General features: G+C 46.6%; 2 protein-coding genes across 3 annotated transcripts in view; one reads left to right on the top strand and one right to left on the bottom strand.

The window, feature by feature from the left end:
* The window catches only part of G3BP1 (G3BP stress granule assembly factor 1), a 111,729-nt gene that overhangs the window by 5,959 nt on the left and 82,668 nt on the right, over window positions 1-23,102 (bottom strand). The gene's annotated exons all lie outside the window — the stretch shown is intronic.
* GLRA1 (glycine receptor alpha 1) overlaps window positions 1-23,102 on the top strand; it is an 80,777-nt gene that overhangs the window by 24,409 nt on the left and 33,266 nt on the right. For both annotated transcript variants that reach the window (XM_078066766.1, XM_036096118.2), the window contains exons 2-3: window positions 8,297-8,424; window positions 14,324-14,391. In XM_078066766.1, the coding sequence (XP_077922892.1) occupies window positions 8,297-8,424; window positions 14,324-14,391 (196 nt within the window). The remainder of the gene's footprint in view (window positions 1-8,296; window positions 8,425-14,323; window positions 14,392-23,102) is intronic.

Below are 23,102 nucleotides of genomic sequence, written 5' to 3'. Positions count from 1 at the left end.
TGGAAGGTTGAGCTTGAACCAGAAAACACCAAGGGCTGCTGTGATTCCAGCCTTGAAACCGACACATGGAGTGAGGAGAGATGTCAGTTAGGCAAATCCAGTGTGGTGTGTCACCGCTAGATCACCACACAAGTTTGAAGCCTTAATTGTCTTACTTTAAAATGGGACACACATCCTACTGCTCGGGCTGTTGGCAGGATAAAATGAGATAAAATATGTAATGCTGTTTCTTGTCACCAAACAAGAAAAATAAAAACACAGCTTTTTGGAAATAAAATGAGAGGCTGTGGGGAGTATAGACTCCCTCTCCTAGAGGAGATTACCTACAGGATTTGATGACCTACAGGAAATTCTACCCTCGATGGACTGGGTTTGAGGCTCTGTGATGCTATCGCAGGGCCAGGACTAGGGTGAGACAAGTGAGGCACCCAGAACACCATATTTAAAGAGGGGCTCACTCTCAGGCCCCTGTAAGGGCACACACAACCCTGAGAGTGAGTGCCTCCCTCAATTTCCCAAGGAGCCTCCTCCCCTCCTCCCTGCTGCCAGCCTGCTTTGTGGAGAGACAGAAAGTAAAGCAGAAGAGTTCACAGATGGGAGGTTATCCAGAGGAACAGACCAGAAGCAATGATAAGGTATATGAAAGCTCCCTAGAGATTCCCACTTCCCTAGGGGCAGGGGAAGAACCAGATGGAGTCTCAAGGTTCCTTCCAGCTCCAAGGATCCAAGATTTTATCTTTCCCGCACAAGAGAATCGTATTCAAATACATGTGCTTTCTGACACAGATAAGGTTTTCTTATAGGGAGCAGATATAGCTGGGGGAGGTGGGCCAGGAAGGGAGAAAGAGGTGTTCTCCCGTAAGTCCCTGGGGAGAAGTGGGCTCCGAGCATGCCAAATGTGACATTCTGCTCCCAGGGGTGCTTAGCAGATCATGAAGCGAGAGTAATAAGATGTCAGGCCCTCCCTGGCCAGCCTAAGCCCCTTACTGCAATCAAATCAAATTGGAATTGCACAGCTGGCCATGAAAAGCCAGATGTTGACCTAAGGATGCAACCCAGGCCAAGCTGAGGGTGACCAGCAGGGCCCACACTGCATAGCAACCCCCAGGTTCCCGGATGTCAGAGCCAGGGTCCAGGAAACTGGTCAAGTCCAGAAGGCCAGAGAATGCTGGTCGCACCTCTTCCCAGGAGCCTAGGACATGGAGCCCTCCTCAGCACCTCTCCCCCTTCCTTTCCCCAAGACAGCCCATAGGCAGAAGAAAGAAAGCTTTCCCCCGCAAAATGCACAACATGGACAATGGCAAATGTTGGTTCTCTCTGAAAGTGCAGAGGCTAAAATTAATAAAACTCAGAAAAATTCTCTGATTCATGTCCCCACCTTCCCCTAAACACTGCCTTCCTGCTCTGAAGCACCATAGCAATCCAATTATGCCACCTGAGCTGGGTGGCAACCTCCGATTATTGTTTATGTACCTGATCTGTTCTGTCTGCTCAACTATAAACAACAAGAGGGCAAAGGCCACTCATCAACAAATGATTATTGATTGCTAGCACATGCCAAGCACCCAACGATACAGACACAAACTGTGCCCACATGGAGGGCTTCTTCTGTAGGCCATGACACGTTCATCCGCATCTCTCCGATAGTGCCTTATACGTATAGTGGGTGCTCAATAAGTCAGAAAGATCAGAGGATTTCACAGCAAGGGGACCTGCAAAATTGAGACAAACTAGCACTCCACAGTCTAGTCCCTCAACAGACTGATGATCCATCCTCCTACCTTCCCTGCTGGGTCAAGTCCCAGAACCGCTCTCTGAGCAGCCACCACCAGCTGAACGGAGCGGGCACACAACACAAAACAGTTCATTGTGCCTGATCTAATGCCAATCTGCCATGCCACAGATGAAGAAGCTGAGGGCCACCTATGAGAAAGAACTAGCCCGAGACCAAACAGGAAGTTAGAGCGGCACTACAACTACACCCTTGTTCCCCAGCTCCCACCTTAATGTGTTTTCCTCTGTTCCACAGCGACCTTCAAAACTGTGTCATAGTAAATACCCATGGACGCACAGAGCAGACTTTCAAACAACCTTTGACTAGTTGACCAGGTGCTTTCTGCACAGAATAATACCCTCTCATTGGATCACCTCCCTGCCAAGACAGAGGGGAGAGATATTCTGGCCCAAGTCAGAGGACAAGTTGCCTGGAAACCAAGTTGGACACCCCCCACTTGGAGATGTTTTTGGAGGGCCCATTCCCCAAGCTTGGCCAGACCACAATTCAGTATAACCAGAAACAGCTGAGAAATCAGGATGGATTCTTTTTACTGTAAAGGGATTAGGGAGGGGTAATCGTCCCTTAACTTTTAGACCCACCATAAGGACACAGACCAGGGCGGCCAATCCCTACTACTCCCAACCTCACAGACTCAATGTTTCATGCTCACCTCTTGTCACTGTTCTCTCTCCGCCCCGCCCTCCCTCACACACGCTAAACTTCTTTTAGTTCTCCAAGTCCTCTCTCACCTCTAGACTGAACACGTGCTGCTCCTTCTACTCAAAGCACTCCTCCTCCCCTATTTCTTCCAGGCCAACCCCACACCCCACCTTCAAGCTCTATTGTAAAAATCGCTTTCTCCGCAAAGCCTCTTGGAAAGCCCCCACCCTCACCTAAGTGCAGTCGAGTGCCCATCCCTGGTGCTCACTGAGCCCCTTGATAATAGCACTGGCCGCACCCAGGCACCTTCACATTCACGTTCTCCTCTCCCCGCTCCACCTCCCTTCCCCTTCTCAGCCTGCACCTGCAGCTTCTCCTCCAGCCCTGCACACCTCTCCCTAGGTTACCCTCTGCCTGTTAGTCTCTCTTCTGCCCCTCACCTTGTTCTTTCTCCCCGTTTCCCACCCTGGACCTCCCGACTTGTCTACCCATGTTGAACCAAGGAGATGGAATCTGTCGGGGGAACCCCCTCTGCTAACCTAGAATGTGGTGCCATGCAGGGTATAATTGAAAACTGTTTCTCCCCAGTATTGTTGCCAACCCCAGCTCATTTGAAATTCGGATTGACAGCTCCATATTGATTCCCTATTTCCAATTGATGTTGCAACAGGAGAACGAGAATCTGAGCATTGATCTGGCCTTTTTTCCAACAAATCCCTGAAAAATGAGTTGTTCCATTGGAGAGAAATCTCGAGACTGGATTGGGAAAAACCAAGTCACAAACATGTTCACATTCCTTCAAAAGATTCCAGACAAAGTTAGATGCCAAGACCAGATGTGTGAAAAAGAAAAAAGAGGGAATATTACAGACTAATAAAATGATAGTTTAGGGCCAGAAGGACTCTTAGAGATTATACTAAACCCCTTATCTTATAGCTTAGAAAACTGAAAGCCACAAAGGGTGACTGTGAAAGCCACAAAAGTGACTCTCTGAAGATCACACAACCCCCACTTCACTGTGTCCCCCTGCCTCCATTCCCCCACCCCTGGCTTGGAAACCCACTCCTGGATCTTTCCATGGTCTCTTTCATTAGGAGTCAAAACTGAGTCCTTTAACTACCAAAGTCTCCCTGTGGGACACATCTCCTGACTTAAAGGTGACAGGGAGTTTAATACTCTGTCCAGTCACTGCAGCTTTGGCCATAAAGCCTTCCCAGCGAGGGACAGACCACTTGGTCCCAGAAGACCTCACTGTCTTTCTGAAATTACTATTAATCAAATATGTCTCAACCGAGTCTGATTCACTCCATTACATCGCAGTAATCCCTGAAACAATCTGCATCATTTCCAAATACTTTCATAGGGTCAGCAAATCCTAACAATCCAATGTCTCATTTCTCAAATTCATCCCCAGCTTCTCTGTTCAGTAGCTCACAGCTGACAAGCAAAGGTTCAAGTTCCCCAGAGGTAGTGGTTCTAAATGTGCAACAAGACCTCCTTGATGCATATTTACTCCGCACAAGAGCACAGAGCACAGATTTACTATAGGGGCCCGTGAACTAATTCTGTGCAAAATGTGCTTTCTAAATATAGACAGAAATGTACAATGATTGTCAAGTGGAGGGGCATGGCTAGTTTGACATTCAAATGGAGGCTTTGTATGTGAAAAAGAATGAGGGAAACTTTGGTCTAGGACAGTAAGAGATGGGGGATGACTGGAGGTGGTTCACACGCAATACCAGTGAATTATGATTGAGATCTTTCTCTTTCAAGTTCTCATTATCTCGAGAAGAAGGTCTCAGTCAGGTGTTAATGTGTCTCCAACCTTTTCGCAATACTTGCTGGTCTTCCCCTGGGACTCCAGGCAGGCCTTGGGTTCGAATGTTGGTAATCAACAGTGAGTAACTAGAATTTTAGATTTCTCTTTTTCTTTCGTTTTCACTGCTTTCCCTATCGGGGTTATGTCTATCACAGCAAATAATACTGCTTTTTCATTTGCAAGTCATGAAATATCAAGTTGGGTGTTTAAAGAGTTAAGTTTGAAGAAAGTGAGGCAATTTAAGGAAATATTGTAGCTGACGAGGAGAGGTAGTGCAGAACAGGGCCGAAAATGTGAAAGCGACCCCCAAAAAACCAACTGGTATGGGATACCAGTTGGGACTAGCGAATCTCAGAATTTCAAAGATTTTTGCTATGAATCACTTGAGGAAACAGGTCATGGGGCGACCCACAACTCTTTCTTCTCCATGTTTCAGTGTGGTGAGTGCAGTTGCATGCATCAGAATTGTGGAGTCAGACTCCTGCTCTGATGTTCCCGGATGTCACAGAATATCACAAGCTTCCAAAACAAATAGTAATAATAGCAGCAACATTATGGATACGCTTCACAATTTACAAGGCTTTCCCATACATTGTAACTTTTGGATGAAGCAACACTTAAAAATTTGAGTTCTAAACCCTTCTGTCGTTAAAGTGCTGTGTGACCTGAGAGCAGTTACTTAACCTCTCAGAGTCTCCGTGCCCTCAATTCAGCTCCCCATGCCAGAGCTTGTAGTGGGTCAGTGGCCAGGTAACCGGACCACAAATGCTGCAGACGTGAGAGCTAGGGGGACCAGAGGACTCCTCAGCTTGGGGGAGGATTCCGGTATTAAATGGCACATTTGGCTAATAGCAAATGGTAGGGGACACTTTGGGGCACATTCATTCTCTCCCCATACAGCATAATAGGATTCAGGCTTATGAAAGAGGCCTAAGGGCCAAGAGATGGCTGGTTCTCTCGGAGCTGCTGGGAGGGAGTACTGTGTTCTCAAATCTTATTGTCTGAGAGGAGGGGCTGTGGAGAGAACAGGAGCTTATGAAAGCTTCATAACCGCCACTCCTAGAAAGGTTCTAGAAGTGAATGACAGCAGCAGAAAAGTCGTGAATCACCAGTTGCAGGCCTGTGGTCCCTTTTGCACACGCCAGAGCCACAGAGCAGCCGTGAGTCTGGTGCAGAATGGGGAAAAGGCTGGGACTGCGGTACTAACTGTGGGCCATGGGAGGCATCCGGCACGACTCCCCAGCCGTGTAGGGCCAACGGTGCAGCTGAGAGCAGCAGTGAGACCAAAGATGCCCCCAGACGGGCTCCGAACTGCTTCAAGCGCGCGCACACGCGCACACACACACACACACACGTACACACATGTACACACACACAGAGCAAGGCAAGAGCAAGACAATATATCGAGTGCCCACTATGTACCAAAAACTGTCCTAGGTGTTTTTTAGCTGTGCTACCACGGTTACTGCTCATGTAAAACTAATTTGACCTATGAGGCAACTCAAGTTCAGAGAGGTTGAGTAACTTCCCCAAGGTCACACAGCTTATAAATAAGTGAGACAGGATAGGGGCAGGGTGGCTCAGTTGGTTAAGCAGCTGCCTTCGGCTCAGGTCATGATCCCAGGTTCCTGGGATCAAGCCCGGTATTGGGCTCCCTGCTCAGCGGGGAGCCTGCTTGTGTTCCCTTTCTTGCTGTGTCTCTGTCAAATAAATAAATAAAATCTTTAAAAAAAAAAATAAGTGAGACAGGATAAATTCCAGTCATCTGTTCTTTTCACTCTTTTTGCGCTAGCCTATATTATATCTCACAGTACATTTCGGAAACACATACATGCAATGCACATACCACATACATACATCCACACAAGCCTTCAACACACTCACACCCTATACCCCACATGTACATCCATCCCACATGTACACACACAAATGCTGTACTTAACACTTTCACATGAACATAGGTATTCACGTTTGCACATTTGTATCTATGTAACACAATCCACCACACATCCACAAATACCTCATCGCATCCCAGTCCCCACACACATCCATACACATCCACCCACTTGAACACATCACATCTAGAAACCTGCCCACATCACACCCACTCACAAACATCCAGACTCACACACAAAAAAAAACAGTAAAATGCATTTGCCCCTCATCCTATCAATCAAAATGAGCTCTTAAGTATATGGATAAGGGATCTTCAGGTTACATAACATGAGTGTCTAAATAATCCTGAAATACCTTCTGGAATTGCACAGGAATACCAGATTGCTTTCAGTATTCTTTTTACTGGAAATAATAGTCTAATTACTTTAAAATTGTTAATCCGTACATGAATATTTATGAATACCCTACTAACCAGAATATTTGATTAAAGTAGCATCGTATTCATTCATTCATTCACTGTGCAATCACTGAGTATCAATTATGTCTGAGACACCATGGTAGACACAGCAGGGGATTAAAAGAACAAATAAACAATAAATAAAAACACCATGATTCCTGGTCTTCAAACACAAACACAAGTAATTATATTACCAGGTAGCATGGTCCAGGACCTGGTGAGTGAGGGATGTGACAGGAAAGGGGGACGAGGAGACAAGATGGCTCTGGAGCTTGTAGGCTAGACAGTGGCCAAATGCTGGTGCTGTCTGGGGAAGCGGGCTCTGGAGGAGCAAGTTCAGAGAGGAAGCTGGGGCATTCAGTTTGCAAGATAAATTTTAGGCACAGGCAGGACATCTAGCTAGACACGCCCTGCAGGTGTTTGCAAATGAAGAAAGGGGGCTTCTGGAGCGGCCAGGCAAGACAGACTTGAGAGCCATCCATTAGAGGTGATCACTTAAACTGTTACAACTGAGATCAGAAACAAGCCAAGGCGAAGAACAAGAGAGGTTGAGTGCAGATCCTTGAGGAACATGATGTCCTACTTGGCTAGGTGACAGAAGCTCCCATCTTATGCAACACACACACACACACACACACACACACACACACACAAGTGCGTGCACACACTCATCCCTCTATGCATGCGCGTCCTTCAACGTACTAGCCCCTGACAGCACCACACACCACAGTTGCACTTGCTCCCAGCTATCTCCTGGTATCAGTTCAGGACTAGGAAATCTCATTTGCCCAAAGCAACCCAAAGGACTGTTCTTTAACCCTTCAGCTTCCAATCTTGACTCTTCCTAGAAATCTGCACACCTTTGAGAGTATGGCAGGGGGACAGCCACTGTTCTTAGACATCGGTAATCCATGCCGTGGCATGAATGAGGACCTGAGAGTACTTTGTTGCGTGGGGGCTGGTGACAGAAACAGTGTGAAGCACCCCAGCAGTCTGATCTCAGATCCCCCGGTCTGGATACACTGAGGCAGACTGGTTTACTCTGGGACCTACGTCAGCCTCTTCCACTAACTGTACCTCAATGTTCCCAACTGAGCATTTTCTAAACTGTATGTTTCATGAGATGGTAGTCCCCTAAGTATAGGCCTCTAAGCTTGTTAAAGCTTCTGAGAAGACTCGAGGTAAAGATGCCTGGTTAAATTTCTGTTCCCGAATGTATTTGACTCAGGCAACATTTTTTTTTTAATTAGTGGCTGATTCTGAAGAGAAACTTTGGGGAAAGGCTAGACTATGAGATCTCTAAGACTCCCTCTGGATGTGCTATTCCCCAGACCCATGAGAGTGCAGGCACCTAAAACACAGGGCTGGGCCTCCTGGGAAGTTAACCGTTCGATCTCCTCCCCAGGGAGGCCCCACAGCTGAGTGTGATTGCACAAAACCCCAGAGAGGCAGCCTGAAGAGGTAGCAGCTTCTCCGAAGCATGAGACACATAGCTGCCTGCCAGGATCCCATGTTGGCGGGTATCTGGCCAACTAAACAATTTAACCTGGCCTTTCCTCATTCATTAAGGACCCACACTGCCTATTTCTCAGGCTGAGAACACTCTGGTGGCTCTTGGGTCTGGGCAAGGCTGGCATATGATCACACAGCCATCATTAACCCTCTGCTTTCCTCTCTCCTTTCTTAGCCTTGCTGCTTCCAAGGAGGCTGAAGCTGCCCGCTCCGCGCCCAAACCTATGTCACCCTCGGATTTCCTGGATAAGCTAATGGGGAGAACCTCTGGATATGACGCCAGGATCAGGCCCAACTTTAAAGGTAGAGTAAACTTTCCTTCCAGATCCTCAGGGGTCTGCTTTCCTATATTACAGAAGCAAGCAACATGGTTTTGTATGCAGATGGTAAACACAGGGTATGAATCCCGTGACTCTTTCCTCGCCCACAGGCAGACATTGTTAGTCGGTTCTGTCTCCTCCCCACCAAGCCCGAAACAAAGCCTCAGAGAATCCCCCTCAGCAGTACCTCTGGTTGCCAGGAGTCAGTAGGTGAATTAAAACCTATTGGCTCCCATTCTGTGCCAAGATGCCCTTCAACAGATGAATGGATAAAGAAGATGTGGTCCATATATATAATGGAATATTACTCAGCCATCAGAAAGGATGAATACCCAACTTTTACATCAACATGGATGGGACTGGAGGAGATTAAGTGAAATAAGTCAAGCAGAGAAAGTCAATTATCATATGGTTTCACTTATTTGTGGCACATAAGGAATAGCATGGAGGACATTAGGAGAAGGAAGGGAAAAATGGGGGGGCAGGAATCAGAGGGAGAGATAAACCATGAGAGACTATGGACTCTGAGAAACAAACAGGGTTCTAGAGGGGAGGGGGGGAGGGGGATTGGTTAGCCCGGTGATGGGTATTAAGGAGGGCACGTACTGCATGGAGCACTGGGTGTTATACGAAAACAATGGATCGTGGATCACCACATCAAAAACCAATAATGTATTGTATGGTGACTAACATAACATAATAAAATTAAAAAAAAAACAAAAAAACAACTATTGGCTCCCTCTGGTATAATGGACAGATAGACAAACATGAAATGTGGAGAAATAAGTCCATGTTATGCCTCAGGCACAAACGTATGCTCTGAACTTTGATAAGCCTCTTCCTTTCTCTGGGCTTCAGTTCCTCATCTCTACGGGGATAGAGTTGGCTCTACCTGTGGGTTTTAAACTGTGCCCGAAAAGGAAGCTGAGGGAATAATGAGCAAGCCCACCCTCGCTTCTCTCCCAAGCCATCCTACTTTTATTTGTTTTAGAGAAGAAATTTCCAACTAAAATTCATCAGCTGAAAGTTCCCAGGGATTGATATATAATTTTGAAACATTCTAGTCTAACTCAGAGTCACAATTTCAAATGGCTACAGGGATTAGGCAGGTCACTTAAATGAGTGAGGTGAGCCAAAAGTAAGGCCAAAGGGAGTTGTAGCAACTGTGGAGAAACAGAGGTGCAGGTCCCTCGAAAGGGGACAGCCTCTCCTTAGCCCCAGCCCACAGTTACCCTGCAGGAATCAGGGCCCCATGTTGCCAGATCATCCAATATTCTAAGAAGAGCCAGAAATCAAGATTTATGCAAAATTTCCTGATCCTGAAAACATGTAAATTCAAACAAAACATGTTTGTGAGCCAGATATGTCCTGTGGGCAACCAATTTACAAATCCTCACCAGAGTGATCTGAAAAGTTTCTTTGAGCTCTTGGGGTCCTACGAGGTCCTGACGTCTGTTACGAGAGGAGGCAGGGCCCCTTTGTCCGGGGACACCCCAGAAGTTGCAGTAATCTCAAGCCGCTGAGCAGACTTCTGCAGGTGTGGTCTTGAGGAGCTCCTGGGGATCCTGTGCACTCCGACCGTCCTCCCAGGACCCCTGCAGAAATCTTATTTCAAGGACCAACTGCCAGCCTTCTAATCAATTCTTGATTCCAGATGCCCTTCCTCACTGTTTCTTTTGGCTCAAGTCCAAGACCAAACAAGGGATGTGACAGCTGGTAACAGCTCCCTAATATTTGCTTACGTTGCTCCCCATTCTCTAAGTACCCTTCTCAGAGAGCTCTGCAAATGGAAAGTGGCCTGTGAGATGCACTGGGGTGGGTCGTTGGGGCCCACCTCCCACTCCTGTTTACCTCCAGGCTCTCCTGGCCCCTTCTCCTGAGGCCCGATCTTCCAACATCCTTAGCATGACCTTGGTTCCCTCAAGGGCAGGTAAGTCAGGACCAAGTTTGCTGCTATAGTGTCTGGACCCCAGCCCTTCACCAGGGTCACAACCTCAGACACCCAGAGGGATCAGGTATGACACATGAGTGAAGCTGGATGGGGATAAGAGAAAACCAGAAAGCACAGGCTCAGGGAGCTGCCAGGTAGGAATGCAGGCCCAGGGCAGCAGGCCTTCCGAGGTAAGACTTGAGTCTAGGGTTTTCTGTGAAATCTTCCAAGTTGGCAGCTAAATGACATCTTTTAGAAACACCATTGGCCAAATCGAACACGTTCAAGAGCTGACCACCAGGTTGCCTCCCGCCCCTGGGACAATTTTCCGGAATTCCAGCCCACCACGCCCCCTGCTGGGCTCTCTCAGAACTCCATCCTGAGTGCCGCGGTCTAGTTCTCCAGAGAAAGGAGGAACTCGTTTGTTGAATGTGTATTCATCCAGGGTTCATGTGTTAGTCATCCTTCATGCATAGCACTGCACTTGCACATAGATGGCCCTCAATAAACCTCTCAAAGGTGAATGAATGAACGAATGAACCAAAATACGTGCTAAGGCTTAGAGCAGTTAAGTGACTTTTCCAAGGGATGCCGTCAAGACTAGGATTTTCACTCAGCTACAGTTACTCAATTCTTTGTCTAATGCTAGTGATTTATTGATTTGTTTATTCATTCATTTATTTACTTACTTATTTGCTTAGCAGTGGACAGTTTTAAGAAGTAAACTTTGACCCAGACTATAAAATTATTGAATGAAGACCCTTCTCCCCAGTCTGAGAGCCTTACTTTGAACATCCGGGCCCCAAATCTACAGGACTAGATAATGTCTGAGGTTTTTCCCAAACCTGCAGTGTCTCTACCCCCTTCAGTCCCCTCCAAGTCGGGCTCTGAGCAAGGTACATCTTTCTAGAACACCCCCTCCCCCACCCCCATGCCCCAGAAACTGGGAAGCAAGGTTTCTCTGTTCTCCCTCGTGGTAAGAGCCATGAGGGTTCTCCTGCCCCTGAGTCCTCCGGTCCCTTCACACTTCCACTCAAGGCACAAACAGCATTCCCAAAAGCCCCATACAAACCACAGAGCTCCCGAAAAGGCCGTATATATAAGGCCCTGTGACCCTAACACAAGAGGAAGAGGCCTGTGTTGTTTGAAAACTCCACAGAGTGATTAATCACTCAGCAGTTCTCTTCAGGCACCAGAAACCTTGCCTGCTCTTGACTGTCCTGAAGATGGGGTGGCAGAAACAGCAGGCTCGGTCTGCAGAACACAGTGGCAATACAAACCAGAACACAGAAGGAAAGCGTGCGAAAACTGGAGTCCAGTCCTCCCACTGCTGACCTGATAGTGTGACCCGAAGGCCATCACTTGACATATCTGGGCCTCTGTTTCCGCATCTGTAAAATCATCCAGTAGGATCTAGGCCCTTCTAGCGCTGATAGTCTGAATCTTCCTTAAGACTTTGTGTAGGATAATGGCTCCCAGGATCAGGGGCACAGCCTAATACAAACACATACACAAAAGCAAAATTAAACTTTAATATTTAATGAAATATATACATTATCCTGCTGCCAAAGGCAGCCGGATTATAATTTTCTCGAGGATAATTTAATTTCAGATTTATATCAATGAACCGCACCTCCCCATGGGGTCTCTTTGGCTGGCGCCCTCTCACACACATAAATCAGGATCTAATTTATATGGGTGTCACAGCAGCAGACACTTGCAGGGCCTGGTGGGAACTCTGAGTGCGTCATTTCAAGGCACAGGCAGTAACTCTTTGGGGCATTTTAATGGCATGAGACCGAATGAAAAGAAAAGCCTGGGTCTGAGTCTAAATGAGGGGGAAAAAAATTTTTAATGGGTCTTTGTTTAGGTGGAAGTGACAAGGAGGCAGATTTCCACTCAGCAAAAGGGAAATTTTTTAGCAGACAGAAGTATCCAGCTATGGAAAGAGCTGCTGACGATGAAATGAGTTCCCCACTATCGGAGGTGTTCAAGCACTCAGCCTTGAGTGGGCAGCTGGTGTCACTACAGCAGTGGTCCCTAAACTTGGCTATGTGTGAGAATCACCCTGTTAGCTTGTTAAACAATACACTCTGGGCTAAGCTGCAATGATTCAGGTTCACTGGGTCTGGGGTTGGGCCAAGGAATCTGCAGTTTAAATGGTTCACCAGTGATTCTACTGCAGTTTGGGAAGAAATTGATGAGGTGACCCTTAAGAAACCTTCCAGCCCCCAAATCCTGTAACCTTGTAGTTCACATGGATAGCTTCCATAAGGGAATTCCAAACCAAAGGAGCGCAGAGTGTCTACCCAGATCAAGAGCTACTCTCCCAGACTGATGGGGAAATTGTAACCCAGAAACAGGAAGGGACGTGCCTGAATCAAATAGCCAGTGAGTATTGGAGCTTCAAAAACCCAGGAAGCCCGGCACTCCCTTGGAGGGAAAACCTGGATTCCTCCCACAAGACTGGGTCCCTTCCTGCACACCAAGATTTCTGAAAAGAAGGAAACCTTGACTGAGTTTGGGTAAAATGTTTGGGCTACTTTTTAAAGAGGGACAGAGAGGAATGGGTAACAGGGGACACAAAGACATTTGCTTCCTTCTTTCCACAATCAGAAAACTTGGGTGTGAGTCCTGGCTCCACCACTTGCTGGCTAAATAAGCCCAAGTAAGTTATTAAAACTCTCAGCTCCACAGCAGGGACAGTGATTTTGGCCTGGCTCCCTCAGGACCTCATGGGGATCAACAAGAAAGCAGACCTGAAAAAATTCACAGGTTGCACATTGCAATCTTCATGTGAAGGATTATGAGCTATTATCCAAGTCTTTCCCACCTTCAAGGTCAGCTCAAGGTTTATCACCGTCACGAGGTCTTTCCTAATGCCTTGCTCCCCAGAACCTCTCTTATACCTAGACGCCTACTGTTTATAGCAATCTTACCCATAGTCTCACACTCCTCTCTGGTTATTTTATATTGGCCCCCTTGTCAGCTTATGGGGAAGCCCAGTGCTTAAAATCCAGCATTCTACCACTCTGTGACCTTGAGCATGCCCCTTCCTCTCTCCAAACCTCTCTCCTCCAAGTACAGCCAGTCACCAGCTTTGGAATTAGAGAAATCTGAACTCCAACCCTGGCTCAACCACTTACTAGCTGTGTGGTCATGAACAAATAACCTCTCTGAGCCTCTGTTTCCTCATCTGCAAAATGGAGGTAATAACCATATCTTCTGGGGTTGTTGAGAGGATATAATGAGATAGTATCAGTAACATTCTCAGCACAGCAGCAAACCCTGTGATGCTCAGTAGAAGGTAACTGTTCCAATTAATAGTATAAAAATGAAGAGATTGGGTTTCAGCTGGACAGAGGTCCCCTGACAATGAGATCCCAAAGAGCAAATATTCCTCCATGTCTTTCCTATCCTTTGCAGTAGAATTCAAAAAGCTTGCCTGGAAAGTATTTAATAAAGACTTATGGACTTCCCCTGAGGTTCCCTCTGGATTCCTCAGCTGGTAATTCCCATCAACACCCTTTCAGGCAATCATCCTTGGTTCATAAGTTCAAGGCAAGGAACTTGCTGTTCCTTGCGATTCCCAAGATGGCCTCCAAATGTTGGAGCCGTAAATACATTTCAGCCACAAATTAGAAGGCAGCCGATGGGGTTTGGGGAAGGGATTTCAGCCATATGGCAGGACAATGAATCATCCTATGTTAATAAAAGTACATCCTAGCTTAGCCTCTGGTGTTCTGTACCTGGTGCTCGCGTGGGGACCAGGGAATCTGGCACAGTGATGTGGCTGGGAGTCCCTGCTGCTCAGGGGTGGGGTGGAGGGCATGTAAGGGTCTCCTCCACCAAGAGGGATCCATCCCTGAAGTCAGTGTTCCAGGAAGGGGTTCTATCCTGTGGGTTCCTTCCTGGCCATGGAGCTAAGCAGGAAATCTCTCTTGATTGGCAGGTCCCCCGGTGAATGTGAGCTGCAACATTTTCATCAACAGCTTCGGTTCCATTGCTGAGACAACTATGGTGAGTGAGTCAAAATACAGGCTGCTATTTCCTGCTGGGGACATCTCACTCCCAGAAATATGTACCCACTGCATTGGGCTTCCCCAAGGAGGGGGAAATCTGGTGTTTTTTTCAGATCTCCAGTGCATACCGTGCGACTTGGGCATTTTTACTGTCCTATTCAATGTTTTGGGTGAAGACACACATCTGCAAATGGCCAAAGAGACAGCAGAGCTAGCACATGCCAAACACCCAGGATAACAGAAACAAAATTATAGCAACAGGCTGAAGTTTTAGATGAAAAGAAAATGTAGAGATGCCTGGGTGGCTCAGTCGTTAAGCATCTGCCTTCGGCTCAGGTCATGATCCCAGGGTCCTGGGACTGAGTTCTGCATCGGGCTCCCTGCTCAGTGGGGAGCCTGCTTTTCCCTCTGCCTGCCACTCCCTCTGCTTGTGCTCTCTCTCTCTCTGGCAAATAAATAAATAAAATCTTAAAAAAAAAAAGAAAATGTAAAAAGCTGCTTGTAAGTTTACAATTCAACTGTGCAAGAGCAGAAGGCTGCTTCTAGAAGCCTCAGTGGGTCTACTGGGTTGATTCAACTCCTCTCTCTGCTTTTGTATACATTTCAACATTCTCATAGTAAAAAGTTTAAAATAAATCAACTATACTGGAAAAAAAGACCAGAAGGAAAAAATACCAAAACATTAATAGCAATTATCCCTGGACTGCAGACTTACGGATAATTTTAATTTTCTTCTTTCAGTCTTTCCCTATTTTTTTAATTTCTGCAAGGAGCAAATACTACATTTGTGATTATAAATAAATGCAATGATACTTTAAAAATTTTTTCTCAATCCTTGAAAACAAAACAAAACAAAAAATAAATTGTACTTGTTTTGAAGGGACTGATCTAGCTCGTGAGAAAGGAATTAAAGCAGCCTAAAGTCATCTCTTTATGAGCCAAGTGAGAGCAGCCAGCCAGTCACCAAGTCCTATAGACAGATGTTACTGCCAGGAAATCCTCTAAACCACCCATTTCTGGACATCCCCCTGGCCCTAGTCAAGTTCAGGCTTCCATGGGGCTTGCTCACATTACTGCAGAAGAGTCTGAACTCTCATCCAGCCCCACTTCGAGCCTTCTTTCCCACATACTGGTCTTTCTGAAATACAGATCCAATCACACCATTGCCCTGTTCAACGCCTCCCTGGTGGCTCCCCTTCACCTTCAGCATTAAGCCCCAATTCCTTTGCAAAGCATAGAAGACCCTTGGTGATTCTACCCTGCTTCATCTCTCCTCTCTCTCTCTCTCTCTCGCTTCCCCTTCTGGATAATGGAAAGCCCTAGAGTTCTCCAGACAGGTGTGTCTCTGTCTGGTGCCACTGAGGACTCTGCCTAGAGCACCAGACCAGCCCCCCTTCCCTTGCTGACTCCTTCCCATGCTCCTCTAAGTCTATGCTGGAATTGCCCGCACAGGAAGCCTGCACACTCTCACACACGGGTACACGTGTGAGTTCACCTGTGTGCTTGCCCCAAGGCTACGATGAGTTCTTCCCACCCATTCTCGTGACACATTTTACAGTGGCTGTAACAGCACTTACCACTCGGGGTGTAACATGTAACAGGGTTAACCGTCTGCTTATTCATCCCTGCTCTCGCCATAACGTAACTTATTTCTGGGGTGGAATCTTGTCTCGTTCCCTGTGGTAACCTCAGCAGCTGGCGCGGTGATTTAATAATGGGTACTCAATAACTTCTTAAAATAAATAAACCAGTCATCAAGTATAGTGTCTGTTGACTCACACAATTATTTGGTCCTAAACATTTATGGAGATTAGATCTAATCTTTCAGTCCCGGACTGGTGAAAATCACTGAGCTCGATCGGTCATGGGGCAAATGGTCCAAAATCTGTCCTTTTGCAAAGAGGCCTGTCTTGATAGGGTCAAGTAGACCCTGCCCGCCTCCAAAGGACAACTGATCAAACTCCCTAAAATTTAATAGGCCTACTATCTCCAAACCGAGATGATCCCACCTGTTGACTAGGAACAAACATGGCTGCTTTTCACTGGGTATCCAGGTCAAAAAAACAAGTTTTTCCACACTTCGAATGGATGTCTCAAGAGCTCCCAATGCTTTTCTTCTTGTCCCTCCCAAATCAGAAGCACATTATTCATACTCTCGGTGTGGTGACACTCTCCTTGTGGAATGGTACATAGTCATCAGATCAAGTCAGGGACCTCCCAGTTATGTAAAGAACTTGGTTCTTTGAGAACAGGTGTACATACCTGCTCTCCAAGCCCATCTCAACTTGTTTCCCTACAATGGCCGCACAGAGATTTATTTCCTGGGCACAGATTCCTCCTAAAAGAATAGCAGTTTGCCCTTAGCTTGTGTGGTGGTTACAAGCCAGGCTCTGGCCTCACTCACTATATATGAGGAGCCGGTTTGCTTCATGTCTTCAAGCCTCGGTTTCCCCATCTATGAAATCCCAGTGGTGACTTAACATACTGACTTCATCGAGGTATCATGGGTGGAAATTATGTGCAAGAAAGTTTTTGTCACAGTAAATGCCTTTTGTCAGTGCTCTTAATGTTTCCCATGATGATGCTGATGACGACGACGATGACGACAATGGAGCCTGCAAAGCTGTAACTGATCAGCTGTACGATCCTGAGCCTCCATTTCCCCTCCCCCATGTCTCCTGCCTACCTTTCCAGACTTCAGTCCTGCTGCATTTTGCTCTCTAAAGAGACAGCATAGCAATTAAGACACAATCTTCCTTGGCCAGACAAAACTTAAGGTTCAGCTCTGTGACCCCGGGCGGGGTAGCCTGAGTCAGCCTCCTCATCTGTAGAGTGGGGTACCAGTAGCATCCACCTTGTGACGTGTTGTGAGGATTAAGAGATAAAGCATAGAAAATGCTGAGCACGGTGCTTGACACAAAGTACACACGCAGTGAATATCAGCCATTATTATTAAATACAGCTTATAATTTTCAACACATTTCACACCCACTCTCTCATCTGATTCCTTCACTAAATATTTGGTCTTCCGACCACTGTCTACACAGTAGACATGGTAGACACTATGTCCCCCAGTGTGCAGCTGAGGAAACAGATACGGACACACCAGGCACGGATAAAGATCCAGCTCTCCTGACCCATAGAAGGTGTTCATTGGGCACCACCCTGGCATTACATCAAAGGGCAAAGACTCAGGAAATCGAGGGGCCACAGACCCACACAGCATGCTTAAGCAACCACCTAAGCAGTATCAAAAGCGGAAATCCAACCTCACCTCGTGCCAGGCTCAGGACACCTCAGGGGAAAATAGTACATACTAAAACCAGAGATAGCCCACAAGGTAAGCCCGGGGGACACGGCCCCCTGCGGTGGAGAAGCAGAATCCACAGACGAAGAATGAAGAATTGGCAATGATGTGCCTCCTTGGGAGTGGTCCACAGGTGATATAGTTTTCTCCTTCTTAATTAATGTTAATCCAAAATAGGAGTTACCATGTTCAGCTTGTACATTCCACAATACTGTGATTTTTCCCCCCCACTGGGGTCCTTAGTTATCTATATGTGTTTAATTTACTTTGCAGATGATTTCAGAAAAACATAACCTAATATCTCAGAACTAGAAAAACTTTTAAGAAATTGTCTAAGGCAGTCCTTCATTTTACAGAGAGGGAATCTGACGGCTAGAGTGGGGACAGCAGGAGCAAGGTCACACAGCACGAAGCAGGTGTGACAGAAACCCAGGTCTAATGCTCTTCGCGTGGCCAAGGCTTCCCCTCACCCTCAGCTTCTTTCTCATCTAGATCCCACCAACCAAACCCTTTGGACCACTCTCCCATTCAAGCCTCTTTCCTTGTCACTCAGAATATGCTTGGAGAGCAAGACTGGACCCATATTAATAACAAGAGCCACATCCACGCCTTAAATGCTACCGCGGGCCAGGCAGCGAGCAGAGCACTTCTGCATATGTCATCTCATTCAGAGCTCACGACAACCGCCATGAGGCACAGAAATGTTATCCCCATTTTACAGATAAGTAAGCTGAGGCTCAGAAAGGTTAAGTCACTTGCATAGTCACACAGCTGATCAGTGGCAGAGGTGGAATTTGAACTCAGATCTTATCTCCCCCCAAAGCCCATCTTCTCCTGAGCCAAATATATAAATATTTAATTCCTGGATGTTGGCATTCCCCAGCCCTTGCTTGTTTCCTTTCATCATAAGGAAATCAGAGATGAAAGGGAGCTTCACTGAATGGACTCCCAGCCCAGCACTCAGTCTCACCGACCACGCAAAGAGCCAGCTGTGCCTCCTGGGCCCGTGGTGATATGGATGTAGTCCCAGTGCCAGAAACTTTCCAGGCTGTGTCTGTTCTCCAAGAGCAGCAGTATAAACAGCTGGAGTCCCCAGGCCTGACTATCTGCGTCCCAGCGCCTGGCTTTATTCACCGGCGCTAACAGACCTGAAGCAGAGAGAGGCAGCCAGAAAAGCAACAGGGATCTCTACCCATTCCCGACGAGGGGAGGGCTGAAGCTGCCAGCCCTTCATCTGACCTTTCCAGGGACTTTCATTGAGGCGATGCAGAAAACAAAGGTAGGGTTGGAACGGGAATGGAAAAAAGGGAAGAGGGAAGGGGGTCCTGAACTAGAGCAGCCCCCTTGGCAGGCTACAAGAGAAAGATTGGGAGCTAGAAGCCAGAGGGATCCATCCAGCTTGTCTGGACACGCGGAAGTGTGCCCTAAGTGCTTACACTACAGCATCCATGTGTCTGTGTAGTATGTATGCCCCTGTATACACTGTGGGACTGTGTATTTGTGCAAATGTGTGTGCACATAGGCATGTGTACATGTATACACTAGCTTAGATACTGAAACAGGTAACCTCCAAGAGAAGCGTGTATGACCAAGTACAGGTATGAACATAAGTATGTCTGCTTCTGTGGTCATAAATGTACACGTAAGTAAGTACGGATTGCATGTTTCTGTGTGCACACATATATGTAAGAATATGTACAAGTACTTAAGAGTGAATGTACATGAAGTGTCTTGTCTTCAGTTACACAACTGTATATGGGGATTTGTGGGTAGATGAGCACATATTTAAGTGTACGTCAGCATTTGAGTGAGCACATTTATGTGTGTATGCACGTGCGTGTGAATGTGTGTACACACAATTACATGTGAATAAGTGAAGGAGTATTTAAATGTGTGTCAGTACGTGAGTACGAGTATGTGTATGCATGTGTGCAGCTGCAGGTGTGAGTGTGCACGCGTGGGGACACACCGAGAGCTGGAATTCATGTGTAAACAAATGTGAGAGAGACAGAGTGTGTGCATGTGTGTATATATGTGTCTGTGTGTGTGTATGGACGTCCTTTGGGCATGAATCCCAGTATGCCCATTATTAGGACCTGTGCTCCGGCCTCTCTTGCCAAGTCTTGGGCTAGCCTGCCATAGAGACAGGCACACTCTGTCCAGGACCCCCAGGGATTGGTGACAGCCTATCCAACTATAGTCCACAAGTTTGGCCTCATTTGTAGGTATTAAGGAGCAATGGACAGAGTCCTGACCCAGAAGTCAAGAGACCAGGAGTTGAGTTCTAACTCTGCCACAATTTCATGCTACTGATACTCAGTCCCTGCTAGGTATCTGGCTCCAAGAATGGTGTGTAAAACACACGAGTAATAGGTATGAAAGACTTTCATGAATGCTATAGAAAGGCAAAGGATTGTTAACTACTGAACCAATCAGCCAAGGACTCCAATACATAAGCCTGAGGAGATGCCTTCTTGGTTTTTTTCCTTCTGTTCCCTATTTATTCATTTATGCTTTCCACCTCCATGTATTAAGGTCCTATATGTGCTGAACATAGCATTAAGCTCTAGGAATAGAGTTCTGTTTTATTCATATTAGTCTAGGCTTTCCTGCTGCAACAAATAACCCCCCAAATCTCAAAGTCTTAAAACAACAAAGATTGATTTATCACTCATCTCAAGTCTGCTACAGATCCAGGGGATTCTCCAAGACTACTATCCTGGATGTCGTGGCTGAGCATTACATCTCCATATCAATATGTGATTTCACATTTGTCGTGCAAGGGAAGAAAGCACTGAAGGCTTGAGCACCTCATTCTCCAAAGGAAGTCACGTGGCCCTGCCTGAAGAAAAGTGTGATCCCCCCTCATCCCCAGAAGTAAACGGAATAGTAGTTCTCTGCTTTCTCGTTTGGAGACGGTGAACAACAAAACCAAAGGTGACAACACAGTGTGATGAGAGAGATCACAGGACACTATGGGACATAGCGAATCATGACAACCCATAGCAATATTGGCCAACACTTAGGTCCTATGTGCCGGGTACTGTGAAAATGCTGTTGTGTGACTTTGGGTAATTTTTCTAAAGTGGAAATCTGTTCATGGTACTCTCCATGTTAAAACCTTCCAGCAGAGAATGATGTCACGGAATGACCCAACTGTAAGAGGGTTTTAAGAAACCTGTTTGTGTTCAACGGTGCTAAAAGAGGGGGAAAGTCAAGTAAGAAAAGACAATAGTATCCAGTGGGTTTGGCAGTGGGGGCTGCAGGAAGGGGAGCGTGTATGAAATTAGGGAATGTAACATCAGGGGCATGGAGAAAGCAGAAGACAAACTGAAGCAAAGACAGTAGGAAGATAATTCTTCCAAAAAGCTTGGCTGTGAAGAGAAGGTGAGGTGGCAGTGTTTGTCATTTATTGACCACTTTATGGAAAACCAAGCATCTGTGCTTAGCAAATTATGGGGATTATCCCATGTAATCCAACAATCCCATTTTATAGAAGAGGAAACCGAAGCTCAGGGGGGCTTAATTCACCGAAGCCTTTCCAGCCGATAAATGTCCTCACCAGTTACTACCCCCCCGGCTGCCTGACTTCTAAAGCCCTGCTCTTGGCCCAGCCCACCTGCTCAGCATGGGGCAAGAGGAAAGGTGGCAGAGCGAAGGGGACGATGGGCCGTCAGAGGACATGACCTCATCCTGGTCTTCGGCACTGTGGTCTGGTTAATCAGTAGGATTTGTGCAATTCTATCAGAACTTGCATCACAACAAGACCTTGTCCATCCATCCCTTTGGATATTTGCAAATGAGACCTCAAGATACACAAGGACAGCTACCACTACCCCTTAGTCCAACCCTAAATGTTAATACATTGTTTGGGAAGCAGTACTTTACAACTCCAACCTACTTCTGGGATCAACTGATTGAATAAAGCAGATACATTGAGTCATGAAGATAAAACTAAATCCATCTACTTTTTTCCAACCCTGCTGATGTCAGTCTAGGTGACATCATCTTTCTCCTACTTGACTAAAACAACCTCCTACCTGGCTTCCGAGCCTCCCCTCGTCCTGTCCCCTACTGCTTCCCATAGTGGCTACAGGAATCTTTTGAAGCCCTCAATCCAATCACAGCATTCTCCTGCTTCAAGCCCCGCAGCAGCTTCTCTTCCTCTATTCTGTTCTGTTCCCTCCACCCAGACAGATCTCTGTGTGAAATGGCTCCTTCTCATCCTGCAGGGCTCAGGTATCTCTTCAGAGAGCTCTTCCCTGACTCCCTATCTAAAAATGATCTCCCTTCCAGTCACTATCACATCACTATGTTCCTTGAAGCAACGTCTCAAATGTAAACAGTCACTCGTTTGTTTGTTGTCTTGTTTGCTTTTTTATTTGAAGGGGTTTTGTTTTTTTTTTAATTTTATTATGTTATGTTAGTCACCATACAATACATCATTAGTTTTTGATGTGGTGATCCACGATCCATTGTTTTCATGTAACACCCAGTACTCCATGCAGTATGTGCCCTCCTTAATACCCATTACCAGGCTAACCCATCCCCCCCCCCCTAAAACCCTGTTTGTTTGTCTCTCTCAATCATCTCCATATATCCAGTGCCCAACACACTGCCTGAACCATAGGAGCTCAATCAACACTGGGAAAGAATTAACCTTGGAGGTCCTCTAGTTGAACGGCCATCTGTTGTCAGAATCTCTGCCACAAACACTGTGGCCAAGTAGTTTCTTCTTGTATACCTCCAGAGACAGGGATCTCCCTATCTCCCAAGGCAGCCCATTCCACCTTTAGACAACTCTGAAATCTCCAATTCTGTTCCTAGGGCCACAGAGAACCAATCTATTCACCTGACAGTCCTTAGATAACTGAGGTCAGTCCTCTTGCCCCCTGCCCACACCTGGCCTCTTCAACCATCCCCCATGGTACCCAGTCCCTTTACCATCATGGTGCTTGCCGAGTACATCCAGGGCCATCGACTTTCATCTTGAGATGAAAGGCCAAAAAATGAACCCCAGCCCCCAGGATACTCAGAGCGGAACAAGGTGAGGCCACTGCCATCCCAATTCTGGGTTAGTGGGCTTCAAAGCATTGCTTTTAACAGCAGCTCAGTTCAGTTTTAAGCTAAATCTTATGTAGCACTTTGACAAACTGATTAAACAAACCAAAACAAGGCTATCCCTTGGTTTCTCCCTCAATCCCTGCCTCCCCAAGGCCACCCCAGGGAACCTCCTCAGAACTCTAAAATCATTTCTATGCATGCCACTTCAAAGGCATTTCCCATTAGGTAGCCATGTCCCAGTGTTAACTCACACTATGCTACAGACAGCTAGACTCTGGAACATTCTTTTAAGTACCTGAGTAACAGACGAAAACAAGCTTTTGTAGTAAGTCCAATAA

The sequence above is a fragment of the Halichoerus grypus genome, chromosome 2 (genome assembly GCF_964656455.1).
Source record: "Halichoerus grypus chromosome 2, mHalGry1.hap1.1, whole genome shotgun sequence".
Taxonomy (NCBI): domain Eukaryota; kingdom Metazoa; phylum Chordata; class Mammalia; order Carnivora; family Phocidae; genus Halichoerus; species Halichoerus grypus.
Note: the sequence above shows the minus strand (reverse complement) of the source record. Positions and strands in the feature narration are given on the sequence as shown.